The sequence below is a fragment of the Molossus molossus genome, unplaced genomic scaffold, assembly GCF_014108415.1.
Source record: "Molossus molossus isolate mMolMol1 unplaced genomic scaffold, mMolMol1.p scaffold_m16_p_14, whole genome shotgun sequence".
In the NCBI taxonomy this organism is placed as follows: Eukaryota; Metazoa; Chordata; class Mammalia; order Chiroptera; family Molossidae; genus Molossus; species Molossus molossus.
The window spans coordinates 9,623,097-9,642,898 of record NW_023425349.1 but is presented as its reverse complement, the minus strand read 5'-3'; the positions used below and the strand labels follow the sequence as shown (position 1 = coordinate 9,642,898).

General features: G+C 39.9%; 1 protein-coding gene across 3 annotated transcripts in view; it reads right to left on the bottom strand.

The window, feature by feature from the left end:
- NR6A1 (nuclear receptor subfamily 6 group A member 1) overlaps positions 1–17,854 on the bottom strand; it is a 221,244-nt gene extending 203,390 nt beyond the window's left edge. The window contains exon 1 of one of the 3 annotated variants that reach the window (XM_036260979.1): positions 17,577–17,854. In XM_036260979.1, the coding sequence (XP_036116872.1) occupies positions 17,577–17,676 (100 nt within the window). In that variant the 5' untranslated portion in view covers positions 17,677–17,854. The remainder of the gene's footprint in view (positions 1–17,576) is intronic. The other 2 variants (XM_036260978.1, XM_036260977.1) reach the window with 2 other exon arrangements.
- Between the last annotated feature and the right edge of the window lie 1,948 nt (positions 17,855–19,802).

The following is a 19,802-nucleotide window of genomic DNA, read 5'->3' as shown; positions in this document are numbered from 1 at the left end:
ATGTTGCCCAATTTCTCCAAACATAACTATGAGGTACTTCCAAGTCAATTCACCAAAATGACCAAATCTCCAAATAGCCAATTCTCTAAATTTATCAAAAACTTTAAGTATTTGCCCTGGACAGTTTGGCTCAGCGGTTAGAGCGTCGGCCTGCGGTCCAGAGAGACCCGGGTTCGGTTCCCGCTAAGGGCACGTACTTCGGTTGCAGTTTGTCCCAGGCCCTGGTTGGTCGTGCAGGTGGCAGCCACTCGATGTGTCCCTTTCACATCGATGTTTCTCTCTCTCTCTCCCTTCCTCTCTCTCCCTCCCACTCTATCTGTACAAAAAATGGAAAAATATCCTCCGGTGAGGATAAAAAAACTTTAAGTATTTTACTTACTTACTTACTTATTTATTTATTTATTTATTTATTTTTGTGGTATGTGCCCCTAGCAGGAACCGAACCCAGGCCGACGCTCAACCGCTGAGCCAAACTGGCCAGGGCTGTTCTAACTATTTTAGAGAGTTTATAATAATTTGTGTTGATGAGGTAATTTAATTAACTTTTAAAGATTCCTGCCAAATTAAGATTAACAGGACAGCCTGGCCGGTGTGGCTCAGCGGATGGAGCACATCCCATGGACTGAAAGGTCCCGGTTTGATTCCCAGTCAAGGCACATGCTCGGGTATTGGCCTTGATCCCCAGTAGGGGAAGTGCAGGAGGTAGCCAATGGATGTTTTTCTCTCTCTCTCTAAAAAAAAAAAAAAAAAAGATTGACAGGATAGCAGCATTTTCAACAAGGTTCAATTTGTTTCTACCCCAGTTCTCTGCTGCTACAGATAGAAGAATCAGGGCAGACAGGAGAGCTCTACTTGCAGAAATATACAAGCTGGTCTGAGCAGCAGGTGATGGGGAAGGGATAGGGTACTAGAAAAGAGAGAAGGGAAAGGGAAAAAAATGGTAGTGTAGCAATTAAGGAGATGAAGAGCGACAACAAACTCAGCAAAGTGATTTTTGTTGAATTGGATATCGGATAAATTGAACATGTGGCACCTTGGCCGGTTTGGCTCAGTGGTTAGAGCATCCATCCTGTGGACCAAGGAGTCCCGGGTTTGATTCTGGCCAAGGGCACATGCCTCGGTTGCAGTTAGTCCCTGGCCCCAGTTGGGGTCATTGAGGGTGGCAACCAATTGATGTGTCTCTCTTACACTGATGTCTCTCTCCCTCCCACTCTGTCTGAAGATAAAGGTAAAAATATCCTTGTGTGAGAATTAAAAAAAAATTGAACACATGGCAAACTAGTTTCAATGACTTAGATTTCGGTTGAACCAGGTGGTATTAACCTTACAGACAAGAAAATTGAGAAATGTTAAATAACTTTCCTAAAAAGTGCACAGCTTCACTCTAGGTTCTTCACATACAACCTCATTTCATTCTCCAGTAATCTCTGCGTGATTCTATGTCCCTTCACCACCACCACCACCACCTTAACAAAACATTTTTTAAAAAATCACAAAAGTAGGAGAGAAAGGACTTAAAACCAGGTCATGCTCTAGTGCACCTAGTTACCACTACATCATAATAACAATTCACCAAAATAATTTTTTAATTTTTATTTATTGATTTGAGAGAGAGAGAGAGGGTGAGAGGGAGAGACAACCAGACAAGACAGACAAACAGAGACATCATTTTATTGTTCTTATTTATACATTCATTGGTTGATTCTTGTATGTGTTCTGACTGGGGATCGAACCCACAACATTGGTGTCATCAGACAATGCTCTAACCAATTGAGCTACCCAGGGCCTCACTGGAGGATATGTTTTACTGATTTTAGGGGGGGGGGGGGGGAAAAGAAGAGAGAGAGAAAGAGACAGAGACAGTGATCCTTTTGAGAGAAACATCAATTGGTCGCCTCCCTTATGCGCCCCTACTGGGATCAATCCTGAAACCTAGGTAAGTGGCCCTGCAACTGAGGTAAGTGCACTGACCAGGATTGAACCAGCAACCTTTTTTTTTTTTTTTCTTTTGTAATCCTCACCCGAGGACATTTTTCCATATTTTGTTCAGATAGAGAGGGAGAGAGGGAGGGAGGAAGGGAGGGAGGGAGGGAGGGAGGGAGGGAGGGAGGGAGGAAGAAGGAGAAAGAGAGAGAAACATCAACGTGAAAGGGACACATCGTGAAAGGGACACATCGAGTGGTTGCCACCTGCACGACCCAACCAGGGCCGGGGACAAACTGCAACCGAAGTACATGCCCTTGGCGGGAACCGAACCGGGGTCTCTCTGGACCACAGGCCGAGGCTCTAACCACTGAGTAAAACCGGCTCAACCAGCAACCTTTTGGTGCTCCAAACAACTGAGGCACAGCAGCCAGGGCTCACTGAATTTTTAATTGCCACCTCCACCAATTTTTCTCTACTATAATACAATGCCGCTTACTAGTATCTGCTATTCAGAGGCTGAGTGGCATTGTTGCCAGACTAAATTGGAACAATTTCAGAAGGTCAAAATATTAGTGATGTTATTTTATTTAGCCTGGATAACCTTCTCTATACAAATGATTTCAGATCAAAGTTTGCAAAACTAATATTATTTGAGAATCCCAATTACCATCTTTACAGATCCCAAACTAGTAATACAAAAGAAAGTCTGGGCTAGTCTCCTTAAACAAATGTAAAAACTAAAATGATTCTAAAATCTACAAGATCTATGTAAGACATTAGTGCTTGCTCAAACTATTTGCCTTACTGCTGGGCTCTTCAGGGATGTGTCACATTTATGATGATGCTAGGAGTCCTCTGACCCATTGACACAGAAAATCTGACTTATCTTATAGCAACAATTAAGCTTCCTCTACCAATCAGATAGTAGCTCAAGGCTCTCTAAATAACTAGAAATAAGTTCTGCCTTTTATGGAATGCAGAAAAACTTTCTGTTCATAGGTTTTATGACAGGATCCACATATAAAGCATTTAAAAATATTAATATTTTTACTTTTACACTGCCTGAGTATAATCAAAAACTTTTACTAGTCAAGTTACAATTCCTGTAAAATATTTTAAGAACCAATTAAACTGGTATTTTTTAAAAAAGCATTAAGCATTTGTTGTGATTCCTCATTGGGTTCAAAAATCTCTTTGATGTTAAGATGGGGACAGAGATCTTTTCAACAAATCTGAATATTGCAAACTGACACACTGAAAAATGCTACGCTACCTCAAACCTTTTCAAGTACATATTTTAACTGCTCAATGAAGAGATAAGAAATTTAATTTTTAAGTCCATTTGAGGCATCTCTTTTGCACTTATCAGTGCCTCTTTAATTATTTCTGATCTTAATGTACACTCAAGGCTACCCTTAATGTTTTAGCAAATAGAATGCAATTCTGCCTAACCTCTTTTGAAATCAACAAAAGCTATAAATTTAACTCAAGACAGCTTTTGTAGTTCAGTTAGATTCAAGGTCATCTCAAGGCTTTTAATTACTAGCCAGGATTTGAGGAGGTTTGCAATTGGTATAGCTGAGGGAAAGAGCAGCTGGCTTCTTCACTTTCTTATTAAAGAGCATTATAAAAACTGTGTTTTGGCAAATTGCAACTTCTCTGACCACCAGTGGTGAACACAAAGCAGCAGACCAAATGATCTTCAAACATTCATGTTTCCTCTCAATCAACATAAACTTTAAAAATTACTAGAAGACACTTTAATTTCAACAAATATGATTTGTGTTTTAATTCAAAATTTGTAGATAATCAGATTCTATTCTGACACAAGCCTTATTAATACCTGTGAATGCCTTTCAAATTAGCCTAAGATTTATTTAGGTCTCTTCACTATCAAATCCTGTGCAGGATCAGCATAGAAGTCAGCCACTGAGGAACCCATGAAGATTCTTCATATTTCTAAAGCAATAAATTTAACTTTACTCTCCATGCACTTAATTTCTAAGCAAATTCAGTTGTAAGTTTCAGGACTTATTCAAGACTTTGAGGAAGATAACATAGTTATGTCACACACTCACTCTCTCTCTTTCTCTCTTTCACCCTCCCAAGATTTTTAGAGGCAACCAGAGAGGGCTAGAGTGTCTTTACCACCATTCCCCATAATCTATAATAGAGAGAAGACAGCCACAAAAGAGACCCTAGGTACTGCTCTGACCAAGCTGGAGATACTGGAGGGGGGGGGGGGGGGTTGGAAGGCAACATGCTTGTGAGGCCTGCCAACAGAAATCTAAGAGATTCAGAGGACAAAAGGCATTGAGAACGACTATATCTCCTCAAAAAGAGAGAAAGAGAACAGAGAGAATAGCCTACCACAGTGCCTTAATTCTATCTCAAGTACTGAGTATTTATTTAAAAAATAAGTACTGCTGATAACCCTAGATTTTAGTATACAAGATACCTTAGTGTAAATTAAACTGATTGTTAGCACAGATACATAAGTACTTATAAAAATCTATCTCCTCAAAATAAGCCAAAATAAAAGAAAGCACAAGATGGTCTGGGCAGAACTGTTACAGCAGAAACTAAAAACTATCTCAATGTCCAAATATGAAAAACAATGGAATGTTATAAAGCCACCAGAATTTTTAAATAATTTCATGTTGAATGAGTAAAGTTCATAACATAAGGGTGAAAAAGCTTTAAACAAAAAGCATAAAACTTAATGGTATACATAATCACAACAAGCAAAAACCTAGGATTTGAAGTCCAGAAGAAAACAAGAAAATTTTAATGTAAGCTGCTTGGAGGAAAGATTATTGGTAATTTTCCCTTAATTTTCTGGATTTTCTACAGTGACCAGTCACTTCTAATTTTAAAGCATTAGATTCCCTAAACAGTTCACACCTAAGGACCTAAGGGCCACAGGCAATTCAAGCACAGAGCTGAGAGATCACACCATTTAAAATTTAAATATAGAATACAGCTAAATCCCTCCTGCTTTTATTTATATGCAAGCACTTCCAACTGTGTTCCTCTGGCTGTGTTCTTTAGACAATGCTCTAAAGTTGCTTTACAAACAAGGCACTGGAAGCACTAGGCATTCTCCAGCCAGGAGTCCCATCTATGCTCCTGAAAACTAGCTTTGGAAAATAAATTTACAGTATTTCACACATTTCTTATTCCCCATGAGTGCTCGGTAATTGTTTTTTTATTAATGGGCACTCTATATGAAAAGCAACTTACTTTGAAAAATTTGAAAAGGTTCACAGCAGATAGAAAAATTTATCTTCAAAAGTTAAATGCATTCTTCATCCCAGTAGCACTTTCAGTAACTGCTTGCCATCAGTTAGCTCTGAATTCCAGCTAGCCCAACTATCTTTCAGATTTGATCTGTCAGCAAGTAAGGAAATATTTTTTTGTGGGAAAGCAATTGTAATTTCCCACATTAGGTGATTGATTAAGTTCTCTCCTCTAAAAGGCTGATTGGTTTCCTGGTGCCAGTAAAATGATTGATGAATATTTCAACTGCAGCTCCCTTGCTGCCCCCCCACCCCTCCCCCATGCACTGCCGCTCCTTTCCTGCTGGGTTCCCTTTTTACAGAATAGCATTTAAGGAGGTTTTGCAATTTTCCTTAATGAATCCACATTCTCAAATGTAGGGCATTTAATCTTAAGAGGATAGGACTCCTCTCAATGCTGAATGAGTTTTGCAAATAAAAATCCTTTTACAAGGAATGAGGGAAAACTCCAAAATTAACTATGGGTTTGATTCAGTGAATGAAATTGTACTTACAAAGGAGAAAGGATGCCATGGAGGGGTTATAAATGTGAAAAATGTGATCATGTTTAATAAAAAAAATAAAATAAAACTACATCTAATTTCAAGTTTACAATATCAATTATCAAAACATTGAAACTTTAGTTACAAACATTTCTATAAAGTAAACCTTTATTGAAATTTACATGTAAATCATATGATCGTACAAACTTTAAAGGAGCCAGGTGTTCTAAAATCAAAACAGGGTAGCAATGTAATGTTCTTTGAGGGATGATTGAATAGTATCTGAAATCAAAATTATCCCAGGGACTCTGGCTATTTCCAACATAGTTATGTGCTTTAGGCAGGGCTTTCCTACATTGTAATTTCCTGTTTTACCAAATTCATTCCATCATCAAGCAGAAAATTCCATTCAGGGATTATCTAATTTAGCCCCTTCATTTTATAGGTGGGCCCAGAGAAACGTACCTCTGTAACAGAACTGTAATCAGAACATGGGCAAAACCCAGGCCCATCAACTATTTCCTGGGCCTCTCTCAAATCCTTTCCTACTCAAACTACATTGCTACCACGATCTACTAACCCACACTGCCACATCTTTCTTACTCTCTCTTTGCTAGCAAATCATTTTCTGTATTTTACAAGCTTTGGACAACTGGCTCTTATATTTCCATTTTCAAAGGGTCACATAAATCCTCTTGGATTGGTTCTCCTCTCTTTCATATAGCCAGCATTTTTGTGTGGCAGAAATAAAAAAAAAGGTACAAGGGACAAAGACTATCTTTTCCTAAACTACATTTCCCAATGCAGTCAAGCATATTTGTATGTCACTTTAGTTACAAGGACAGGCAATTTCCAAACAGAAATTATATACATTCTGGTTTCAGGAGGGCCCATAAAACCTTGGATTTAGCTTCAACGCACTTTTGACTTATATACTGACCCCAGCGGCCTCAAGTGACTGAAAAACACATTCCCTTCCCTTATACTTTGTAGACTTCCTCTAACTACCAGCAAAGGACTCAGGTTCCTGACCTGACCATTCCTTTCTTTCATGCATTCATTCAACATTCATGAAACACCAAATCCTGTACTTAGTGCTGAGGATACAGATAGATACAAGATATGATATCCTTGCCTTGAGTGGCTCAAAACCCCTTTCTTCCTTAGCACCCCTTAGATTTACGAAGGACTGTCCCTGATTCTGCAAAATTGTTTTCTGGTTGGCTTAATAAAGCCAACATAAATGAAAAAGATCCACTTGCAACTTTAAAAGTGGATCTTTGTAACTCTCTAAATCCACAGGGAGTTGATTTCTGGGCCTTCTCAACAACTATAAAAGGCCTGGATTCACAAATGCTTGCTTTGGGGCAGATACTATGCTTGGCACCTTACAGACTTTGTCACTAATCCTAGTAACCCTAAAGTCAATTTCAGAAATGTTATAGTGGGGGGGGGGTAAATCTAGGAAACAAATTATTAATGCTGTTGCTGTGAAATCTGGGGCTTAACCTCTGTGGTCTTCAGTTTTCACATCTGTAAAATGAAGATTATGATAAGACACCTACCTCATAGGGTTATGAGGATAATGTGAGTTAATAAATGCAAGGTACCTAGAATATTATATAACAAGCACTATATAAATGTTAGCTGCTATTATTAAATGAGAACACTAAAGTTCAGAGAAGTCAAGTGACAAAGTCACATAGCTGTGATCTTTGTTCTGCCACACTCAAGAGTCCCTGCTCTTTCCCTCTCACACCATCTAACAAAAATCCTTCCTCCCTGCCAGAGACTACTACTGCCACTTTCAAAAAACAAAGCCCTCTAAATAGATATCAGTGGGGGGTTTCCCCCAGGTGGTTTATTATCCTGCTAAAAAGGCATTTTAGAGGAAGGGCTGTTAGGCTAGAAAGGAAGTGTCCTGACAGGTTAGATTTCAACAGTACAGCAGAAATATGAAAGAAGAAAAAAACCAAACAAATGTGCCTCAATTGTTAGGTTTAGTAATTAAAGCAATTTAACTCAATTGATGAAGAATGCATTTAAAGATTTCATCTGAAATCTAAAATAAAATCCAAGTATTAAAATGAAAAAAGGACTGTTTCTTCTTATGACTAAATTGCAACCCCCACAGAACACAAAAATGCTTTAAAAGGTACATTATGTGACACTCTAAGAACATCAAGATAATTACAGAGCTCTCAGGAAGGAAGCCCAAATATGTCACTGATCTTTCATCATCCATCAAGCTTCATCTTAAATTCTGATCCAGTAACTAATTCCTTTTTGTTATTCTCTGTTAGGTGACATTTCTTCCACCAGAAATCTCACTACAGAATGAGTTCTACCTAGCAACTATCCTAAGGAATAAATCCCTAACTGTTTAACAACACAGTAATTGACTTACACTAAAATGTTACTCTCACTAGGAAGGGTATTATTCTTAAGCCAGAAGAGGAGATGCTTCTCCTATATAGACTTTATTACCACCTCCCTCAGTGAAAACCAGGTTAAAAGGCAAACCAATGTATAAAATGACATTGCCAAAATCACAACTTTACAAGACTCCATGAAAAACAAACATGTCTACTGAAAACAAACAAGCAAGCTATTCTTGATAGAGGTTTTAAAAAGCAAGGTAGAATTTTTATCTAAGTATTTCATTATTTCCACAGCAATGACTCTCAATAGTAAAAAACTATTTTTATGTTGTCAGATTTATTTCCATAATTACAAATCTACCCTTTGTGAGGACACAGGTTCTCCAGGAAAATTTCTACCACAAGTTAATTAACAGTGAAGCAACAGGTTTCACATTAGCAGGTAACCAAGTCTTACCAGAGAATTCAGTAAGAGTAAACTATGACACACTTCATTTAGTCTCAAGCAAAAATAAAACTTAAATGGTATAAACTCATTTTCAATTTTATTTTTCCTCTGTAGCCCCTTTACAGAGGGAAAAAAAGGAAACAAAAAAAAAAAAATCCAAAGTAATTGAGTAGTAATAATAGTATCTGGTAAAGTCACTATTTTCCTACATATTAAGTTTATTCATTTAGAACAGTTTTTCTCCAAAAATAAATGAATAAATACATAAACAAAATTTTAAAAAAAAGAGAGATAAACCACAGAACTTATATGCATGTATGCATAACCAATGGACATGGACAACAAAGCTGGGGACAGGGCGAGGAAGGAGGGGGAGGAGGGTGTCAATGGGGGAAAAAGGAGAAACATCTGTAACAAAAATAAATAAATAGAACAGTTTTTCTGACATATGTTGGTCTGAGTGATCTTAACACGTTGCATATTAATATAAAAAACATTTTTAATTAAAAATAAGTATATTTTCCAACAAAAAAGAGTGGCATTGTTTATATTTTTGCCAATCTCTAATATTTGGCTTAATTCTGGCAACTAGATTCTCCTTTATGCATTAAATATGTTGTTATAGATTGTTTTGTTTGAAGGATAGAGGCAGAAAGTTGGCTTCACACATATTTGTAATTGGAAAAGGAAGAAGTATTTGTTATTAAAATAATTATAGATATTTTTCTTTGATAATATACCAAAATACAGTAAGGGCTGGTTTCTCAAACCACATCAGTGAACTTTGTACACTGTTACATTAAAATCCAGTGGTATATATAACATTTTGAACAGATCTTTTACCCATGCAGGATTTTGTAATATCATATACTCAGAGATTTGGAAAATACTCCTTCACTGAAATAAAATGTTCTTCAAAACATTGACATTCCATTACACAGTATCAAAAAATCACATTTGTTAATATCACCATCAGTCTCATCAGAAAAGGCTTTAAGTCTTGGGAAGCTGTCAAGCTCAAAGTGACAGGTACAAGATTTCCAAAATTCTACTGTTGCTTGAAAACTCAAATTTTTTCACCAGCAACAAATATTGTCATTTTCCTTGGAGTAACAGGCTTGTTGTTCATTTCCCAAAAAATGATGTGCCAAACCATAGTTTGTCAATTGTTCTTTCAAGTAAAAATGGTGTTCCATGAGGAAAAAAAAAAAAGTAGCTAGTTTAGCTCACAACATAATGAGCTGCACAAGCACTTTTCCTTAAAACAACTTTTCTATTTTGGTATACAACAGAAATGCTTTGTGTGTACTTGACATAGAATATAAAAAACAAGTATACTCAGAGTTGAGATTTAAGAAAAGTAATCATTTTTACTGCTTCATCTAAGACATTCTTAAGTGAAAATGGCTTTTTAAAATATACAAATGTATAGAGGTGAAGAATACAACGACGACTACTACTACAATTTGGTTCCTTGATTTCTGCTAAGGTGCCAACAGTTTTTACCCACTATTGTTTTCCCAACATTGGTGCAAATGTCAACATGATGTAAAAGGCAAATAAGGTCAGTATTATAATAAAAATAGTTTTGAACTCAAGAGCTCCTTGAAAAGTTCTCAGGGACACCCCCAGGGGTTCATGGACTACAATCTGAAAGCTACTGGTTTTGATAATACAGTAAATAACAAATTTAATGACTCTATAAGTGGAAAGAGATTAAGTCTGTAACAATCCAGTAATGATCAACAAATGATGAATGGTAGAAAATAATACAATCCAACTGAGTACTATTTCATTAATCATTTATAAATTGAAAAGGCAAGAGATGAGGAAAGAGGATAAAAGGTATATAAGGCTTCATTGACTTGTACTGTCCTCTTTTTTTCTTTTGTGAGAGAAAAACTAAATTTCATAAAATGGAGTTAATTTATGGCTTTTTTTTTTAACACATGTGTATCAAAGTGAAGAATACAATGACTACTACTACAGTTTTGGTGCCTTGTGATAAAAAGAACACTGCATCTGACCCAATATGGCATAAGGAATTAACAAAAATGATCAAGTCTGACTTTTTAATACTTCCAAGATGATAAAGCTTCAGGATTGAAACGAATGCATGAATTAAACAAAATTAATTTTAATTGTTTTCCTTTTTGTTGAATGTATTGGGGTAACAGTGGAAAATTCATTTTTTTTAATGAAAAATCAATATAGGTTAAATAGCTCCCCTTCACTAAAATCAGTCTGTCCATTTTGGCACAGATCTATTACTAAAATGTTTCCTGAGTCTTAAACTAAAACTCAAAGGAAATATCATAGGAAGTTTAAACATCTGTTTAATCAATCATGTCCTTTTTCAATCAATGGTTTTAGAGGAAAACATAAAGAACACAAATTTTGACACTACAGTGACAGACTGAAAGAGCAAGCAAAACCCACCCACAGACCTCTGAAATGCTTTTATAGAGAGATTTAAAATTCTAGGATACTATGCAACTAAGGAGTTGGAAATAAAAAGGCTATCTACCTCTTCCACATGAAGAATTTAGTTGTGCATTTCTTGTTTCAAATACAATTCTTGAGTATATTTTTTAATGAATTATAAATCACTTTCAATGCAAATAGTTGTTCGAGCAAGTATCTGTTTGATACATCCTTTGCTAATACTATCATTACAGTTCCAATAAGCTAAAGCTTATTATGCAAACAATTCCCTCTATCCCTATTACCAAATTCTTTTTATAATTTCTCACTCTGACAGTGAGAGAAAAGTCACTATTCTGGTTCAAACCACCCACAGAGTATATCTTCAAATCAAACCGCCAGGATTTGTTTCCGGAATACATTACATGTTGCTGTCTAGGGAATTGGTTTTAGAAATACTACACTTACCAGCTGACTTATCAACAGTGCCCACAGAATTGACACCAACTTAAAGGCAAGAATCCTTCCAGGAAATAGAAAAATATGCTACTACTGCCATCTGTGGTTTATGCTTGAATAGCTTCTCTGGTGTAAACAAATTGAAGGGTGTACAGTTCGCAATTAGGATCCAAAAACCTCATTATTTGAAGCTACTTCTTAAAGTTAATTCTTAATATAACAAATTGTAGTGTTTATTTAGTATATGATAAAAGAATCTGTGATTCTTTTTGTAAACATTATATAATGAGGAAGGGGGAAACCACAAACTATCTTCAATGAAAATGATTACAGTGCATAAGGGTTAGCTAACTTGTTTTCCCCAAATTTCCACACTAAGAAAATTCAAAACACCTGAATGCTTTCTGTGAATTTATAATTAGGATTACTTCTCTTGAAATAGTGATTGTCAATATTAAAACATTCCTAAAATGCTTAAAGCAAGAAATGTATTTTTAATGAAATCCAGGTATTTTCTTAGACATGAGAGTTTGGTGAGATTGCTCCCTTCAAGATAAATTCTAAAGATTCAATTATTCCTATAACTTTTTTAAGAACAAAAATTCCAGAATGCAAATGAAGCCTTAAAGTAGGTTATTTTCACAACTTATTTTCCCTCAGTTTGCTTTCTCAAATGACAACCACTGTAGCTTAGGGATCAAAAGATTTGGTGCAGCTGGGGGTGGGGTAAAAAGCAATTCAGCTCCCCAACAGCTAGCTGAGGAAATCCTGGTTCTCTTCCCAACTAAATCACTGTTAATTAGAATTACCGGGTTACATAGTAAAGTCTTATTTAAATAATCGTAACCAAGGGGAAAAATCTGTTTTCTTGAGAAGCTGTTTAAAGCAGGCTACTGTTTAACAGCAGGTAAAAAGGAAATAAAGTATAACGTGATTTATTCTTTAAAATAAAGTTCTCTATTCTATAGTTATTTCTAAAGCACAATGAAAAATAGGTTAAACACAATGGTTTTTTTCTAATTTTCCATTATTAAAGAAACTAATGTCTAACAGCATTATCTTTTTCACATGTTGGAAAACAAGCAATAAATAAACTGGACAATAAATAAGCAGACTGGACTAATTCCTGAACTACTGTACATCAAACTTACATCCAGAGGTCTTTTTTTACATTAAGATTAATTGCAGATGAATCTGAAACATATGCTCAACACAAGAAAAAGAATTACCAGCTCAGTACTTATTGCCGACTTTTAATAATTCTGGTATTTCTAAACCCTACTTGTCAATCCAAGGTATTCATAAACCCTTAAGAAATTACCTGAGCCAGGAAAAGCTGACAACATGAAAGTTTGAAAGGAAATACTTTCTTTCACAATTTGTTGGTTTTTATAAATACTTTCAAAGTATAACATAGAGTTGGGTGTATTAGATCACTACTTGTGGGGCATACTCAAATAGCTACCTTCTGTTTAAAATTGTTTCAAGGACACTTTTATTCTTTGCTGAAATGCAAGTTTTGTTTTTATCTGTTGATTCAGAATTTTGATTTTTCTGATTATGACCCTTTTCACATAAAAGATGACTGGTTCACACACACAAAAGGGCATTTTTATTGTTCTACTTTAAAAGATTGGACCAACAATTTAAATTTACTCTTTTGAGAAGGCATCTTCTCAAATTTAACTTTCAACTTAATTATATACATAGAAAAAATACTTAAAGAAATGTCATTTAACTTGGCTACAACACAAAAATAAACATAAGAACAAAAAAATTTAAGACAAAGCCCCCAAGATCTAGATTCTAGAACATGAAAAGAAGTCTTCTATGTCAGAAGAGCTATCCTGAATTCTGAAGCCAGAAGTTGCCATCTGAACACAATTCATTAATTAACCAATTTATTCAACACAAACTAATACACATCTACCTAGCTATAATACAGGATGAACTCACACAGCCCCAGGCCCCAAAACATGCAAGTATCATTAGCAATTTAAAGGCAGCTTGCATAACAAGCATTGTAAGTGGTATAAAAAACTTCCCTTACCAATACTATGGAAATTGGCATTTCTACCCTCCATATCCTCCACTAATCTGAGATGAGGTATTTTAATCTAAAGTTTATTTTCTACCTTTGCTCCACGACCCCAGGAAAAAGGAAAGAGAAACCAAGAAATTATGAATAAAATATGGGAAAGCATGATTTGGTCATATTTTAGGAAATGTACCAGTTTTACTTTTTTTCATTAGCTCCCCACTCTGTCCTCATCTAACTCCCTTTCACGTGCTAGCACACGCGCGCGCGCGCACACACACACACACACACACACACATCTTTTTGGTATAGAATTCAGAATGACTTACAGATTAGGAAGCATGTCATTATCATATTTTGGTTACATGGAACAGAAATACTCAAAAAATAATTTGTATATCAAAGTTTGGAAATGTGGTCATTTCACATTTCAGCTGTTCAAAATCACCAGTGAATCTGTTCATCGTTGCTTTTCAATGCTCTTTGGAGGTCACAGAACCTACTAAAAAAAAAAACCTGTGTGTGCTGCTTGTTCTAAAAAACAACAATACTATAGCATGCATTTTTAAAATTAAAGTAGAAAATTCTGAGGTGACTCAGAATTAACTTAATTATTTTTTTATAAGTGATATTTTGGGATTTAAATTTATTAGGTTTTTTTTGTGTGTTTTTTTTTTTTATGCCTCTAGCGGGAACCGAACCCAGGACTCCCTGGTCCGCAGGCCGACGCTCCAACCGCTGAGCCAAACCGGCCAGAGTGAATTAACGTAATTATTAAAGTCACAAAACTAAGGTTAAATTGTCATGGAAAACACTTGCTATTTTATTTTCAGAGATAAACATTTGGATGGCATGATCATAGCAGGAAAAAGGCATCAGATTATTTAGTGAACTCAAATTTCTCGTAAAGTACAATTATATAAAACATGCTCTTAATTACTGATAATGGCTTATAACCTTCCTTTGCTTGAAATATTTAAGTCTACTCCCTCACTCTCTTAAAATAAAATGAACAAATGCAATATGTAGCATATACTTCCTCAAATCATTCTCTTCCTTTGAAGCTCCAAAAGGGAGCAGTCCTCTAAATGAGTTCATTTTTGTTATGAAAACCTACACGCAACAACTGCAAATATCTAGCGCAGTTAGCACAGGGAATTCATGGAAGGGTTATGGTGCATCAAAAGGCTAGCAACTCTGTTCCGATAGAATAATAAAAACCATTTAACGGACTGTAAATTTAGCATTAATGGCATTTCTGGCAGGAAAACATTTCAAAAATTCCACCTCTAGTTTATTTCTTCATGACAGAAACCAAAAGACCTCCTATCAAGATAGCTATCTATTGCAAATATTTCATACAAAATGTAAATCAGTTGGTAGGATAAAAAGTGAGAAAATGTCATTTTCTCTGCTTAGAACAGTTTCATTTACTTTTAAAGAAAATATATAAATTAGGAAATATAAAAGAAAACATATCCCCACCATTCAAGATAAGCTTCCCTTTTTCTTTTTTTTTCTTTTTTTTGGTAATTCTTCTGTGAGCATGTTAAGTTATGAGATAATGAACTTAAATTGTAAAACAGGTCACAATGCTCATTTTTACACTGAAAAATAAAGCTTGCCACAACAGTCTAATGTTCCACGTATTTTATTTTAAGCTCATCAAACTGGCAATTATATTTTCAACAAAAAGGAACTATTTGTAGCACTAAATAGAACTAATGTAAAATATTAAAGCCACCTTAGCCTAACCAGATTGCTCAATAACATTCTTTTAAATGGTTCTGACCAGTTGAGGAAATGAGACCATGAATGGGAAATTTGATTGAGTTAAAATTACCATTGAGTTCTTTAAAATGTACTAATGAATAATTAATAGCAAATGCAGTTCCTAGGCTTCCCTTACAATATTCTCAAGTAGAACTGAAGTCTGCAGCAAAATCCATCATCTATGTGTTATGCACAGGTGGGTTCAGGGAGTATACACACAGAGAAAGGTATTTTGAAAATACACTAACATGAGCTATAAGATCTGGAGTTGGGTTAAAAAATCAGCAAGGTAAAATTCAGATCGGATTTACAACATTCACACATGAATACCAAACCAAATCTCCACTTTGAAAGCTTCAAAAGTCAAAAGCGTTAAAGAAATCCTTTGTTCCAGGATACTGTCTCCTACCCTAACTAGATTCCAGCCTCCTTTGTGACACGGGATTTTATTGATCTCAAACATGTTCACATTCAGAAATTAGTCTCCAAAGACATCCCAAGGGACTGCCAGCCACCTCCATACCACACATCACAGACATCTTAAAAAAGGACAAGAGCTTTGAAAACATATCACTATTTGGTCAGCCACATCAAGTTAAGTTAACCAGGCTCTCCTCTAAACAGACTTTTTCCTTAACTGGTAAAAATAGCAGGTCGACTGAATTGGCTATATATATATGTATATATATGAAGGTTCAGATTCACCCCGAGATTCCTTCTGTAGTTGCTCATTCATTCAACTGAGCGCCTAAGTGACCTATATTCAGGTTACTTTCCTCACACCTGCCAAGTCACTGTCCTGACTGAGAAACTTCTTGCTGAAGCAATTAATTTTTAGTGCCTCCTAACTGTCCCGGGTGTTTGCATTCAATTTGAAATCTGTTACTTGTTAGACACTGTTCGGTCCTAGATCTTTCAGAGAATTGCGAGTTTATGGCGCAGAGAGGGGAGGAGGCAAAGATCTCTGAGAGCCTGCCCTTTATTCGGAAATGAGATGTGAAAGGTGGAAGGCAGGGCAAATAAATAAATAAATCGGGTTTGCCGCCGGAGCGTTTGCCAGCCGGTCCGAGCACCCTTTGTAATGCGGGCCTCCCGGGGCTATCGCCTGCGCTAATTGCTCCAGGGCGCTTTCCAAGTTCAAAAGTTCACCTTTTACGACCTCACAAAAGCTCCTTACGCGTTACCAATAAAAACATTCCGTGGCAAACACCGAGGGGGAAATATCAAACAGATACAAATAAAACATCCCGCAGGGGGAGAGAGCTAGGGGGCGGAGGGCGAGCCACCCCCAGCGACAGCCCTGAGGAACCTGAAGACTTGGCCCGGACGTGGGGGCAGGGGGAGAGCGGTAGGAAGGGCCGGGCCAGGTGAGGAATTCTCTGGGCTCAGGGTCCCGGATCGCGAAAGGGACGGGAACTGAGGTGGGGCAAGCGCGGACCTGGACCGACCGGTAGACAGAGGGAGACAGGTGTCCCGAACGCGATCGGGCTAGAGATCTGAGCCAGCAGAAAGTCGTCGCCTAACAGAGAAGGAAAAGGAGCAGAGAGAAATGGGGTGCGGAGCAGGTCCCAAGCAGTCAGAAAAGGAGACGCTGGGCGAGTAGCTAAGGATTTGAGGATCGGCGCAGAGGTGGAGGCTCGCAGTAGTATGGGGGGTGCAAGAGAAGTGAAGAGAAGGAAAGAGGCTCCAGAAAGGTGTGGGGCAGAGAGAACCAAGGGGACGAGGGTGTGGCGTCGGGTCAGCAGAACGAGCAGGGAGCGTCAGCGGAGGGAGGAGGGACCCGGGTGGGGAGCGCCGAGGGGACTGGGGGGAGGGGATGGCTCGGCGTTGAAGGGACCCTTTGGGGGAGAGGGACTCTGTGGGGGAGCGGCCCCCCACGGAGGGTACCCGGGACGGGTAGGAAGAGAAGGCTCAGAGCAGAGGGGACCCGAGGGGAAGGGGAAGCCCCCAATGACGGGACGTGCGGTGGGGGGCTGGGGAAGGATCTGCGCTGACGGGACGCGGGGGAGGGGGAGAGGGGTCTGCAATGAAGGGACCGGGGGATGGTGGGGGGAGGACTCTTGCAGAGGGGCGGGGGGAGGGGGAAATGAAGGTCGGAGCGGAGGGAACCCGGCAGGGGGAGGATCTGCGCTTAGGAGAACGGAGAGGGAGAGGGAGAGGGAGAGGGAGGTCCACATTGAGTAAGACGAGGGAGGAGAGGGAGGGTCCGCGCTGAGGGGGCCGGGGTGAAGGTCCACGCCGAGGAGACCCGGGGCCGCTGCAGCTTCCCGGAGTAACAGTATCCTCGGGTTAGGGGACAGGGGGCTGGTTCTTGTTGGGCCCAGACTCTGCACGCCCTTCACCCACCGTTGCGCGGCGGCGGAGGGAGCGCGGCAGGCGGCTCCAGGAACCCCGCCGAGCCCCCGCCGCCTGCCCCTCCGCTAGGCGGCCGTTCGTCCCGCTCCATGCGGTGGTGCTCAAGGCCCGCGCTCAGTTCGCTGCTCCGCCATGACCAGCGCCCTCGTCGTCGTCGTCGTCTGCCGGGGGGAGGGGGCTGTCAGGGGCCGGCGGGCTCCCGGCCGCCGCGCTCTCTGGGCCCCTAGCCTCCCGGCTCCGCGCCCCTCCGCGCCGCGCCCCCTCAGCACTGGCCAGCTCCCTCCCCCGACGTCACGCGCCGCTGCCACGCACGGGCCTGCAGGGCACGCTGGGAATTAGAGTCCGTCCGGCGAGGTCGGCCACGAGGGACTCCAGCAAATGAAGGGGTGGGAAGAACGATTAGCAGCTCTGAACGAGGGAAAGCCAAGACCGGGTTCAATCACAAACCCTAATTGAAACCTTCGTTAAAGTGTAACAAATATTACTTCAGGGCTTTTTCTTTATAGTGACTTATCCATGGTCAACTTTTCCTATGACTCCTCGTATCCCCCCGCCCAGACAATGAGTCTTTCCTGGAAGGTGGGTCGCGAAGGAACCGGGTGAGCACGTGCAGCGAAGCCCAGCCCTATGGGCGGGGCTGGGGGGGCGGGGTTTGGAGGCATTCACGAGGACCTGCCTCCGCGGCTTCGGGACAAATTGGACCCGAGATTAAAGGGCCGGAGTTTAACTTGAGGTGACTGCGTTCGTATGCAAATGGAATCTATAAAACTCTGCTTTCCGGGGTACTCTTTAAAGGCTTTTACCTCCGGGTGGGCGGGAAAGGCTAAAGTTTCTCTTCCTCCTCTTTCATTTTCCGCCTGCCGGTTGAACAGAATGGCAAACTAAGCTCCAGGCCATTGATGCCATTAAAGAAACTCTAAAGACTTCACTCCTGGTGTCTTGAAGCTTTCGGTTTGTGAGGATCCTTATCTATCCCTGTTCCCCTTCCCTTCTCAGTTTCCCTATTTGTGAAACAGAGTTGGAATAGGGACGGGTTCCAATTGGGAGATGCCAAACACCGCTCCCGGCCTCAGTTTCCCGGATTTTGTCAAGTCTCTGCTGTTCCCGGCTGAGCCCGTCTCCTCTGGCCACCAGGAGGCGCGCGGCCATCAGCCTCTGGGGCCTTCCGGGGCGTCCGCCCTCGGTCACCCTCTCGTCGCGGCTGCCGCCCCAGGTCTAAGCCTTACCTGGCCTGCTTGAAAACAAAGAACCAGAACACTGATGCTGCGCCCGCGCCTACTCTGCCGGGTTATGCCGCGGCTTCCTCGCTGGCTGCCCATTTCCCGCCCTCTCCCCCACCCCGCTCCACAGTCCCTTGGCTCGTCCATGTCATTTCTGAATTTTTAAAATATTCTCAACCTGGTATTTGCGTCCCTGTCTATACTGACCTCTGCCCAGATTTCTCATTACACCCTTTCCCTCTCCTGCTGTGGAGGAGGTTTTTGCAACATTTCCCAGCGCTTGCGAATTCCTTATGAACATTAGTTAACCTGTGTTGCGTCCTTAATCTGTGCCTGCCACTGTTCTGAGAGATTTACCTTAACACAGTATTGCCTGAACTTCAAACCCACTCTGAGGTAGCTCCAATATTGTCCCTATCATACACTGATACAGTCACCCAGCAGAGATGGGGATTCCAAACACTAGAACCTGAACCTTTGGTTCCTCCAAGCTGGAATGCTACTGGTTTCACCCCACTCCTAAACCTTTATTCATCTTTCAAAATCCTGTTCACGTATCTCCTCCTCAGGGACACCATCCTTAATGCCTAGAGGACATCTAGATCCCCTCTGTGTTCCCTTAGGGCTCTGACAAGTTCCTTGTGAGAAATGGTCTCTCTCTGATTGCTTCCCCACTACCATTCCCCAGCCCCAGAGTGGGAGGAGAGCCCTTAGTGTGTGTGTTGGGGGGAGAAGGGGGAGGCAGAGGAGATGGGTCTTCGGAGCCATACCCTCACCTCGGTATTTTAAAATGTGTCAGGGCCAGAACTTTGCTTCCTATCACAATCCTCTGCAAATGGTGAGTGCCCCTTCCTTGGAGATCTAATCAGGCTAAATGGCACTGCAGAAACCTGCAGTCCTGGGGTTTCAGTGGTGGACAAAGATTCTAAGTCGATTCTAAACCGATTCTAAGCTCTAAGGTGAGCAGAGTTCAGCCAAACATTCCGCCCGTGGAAAC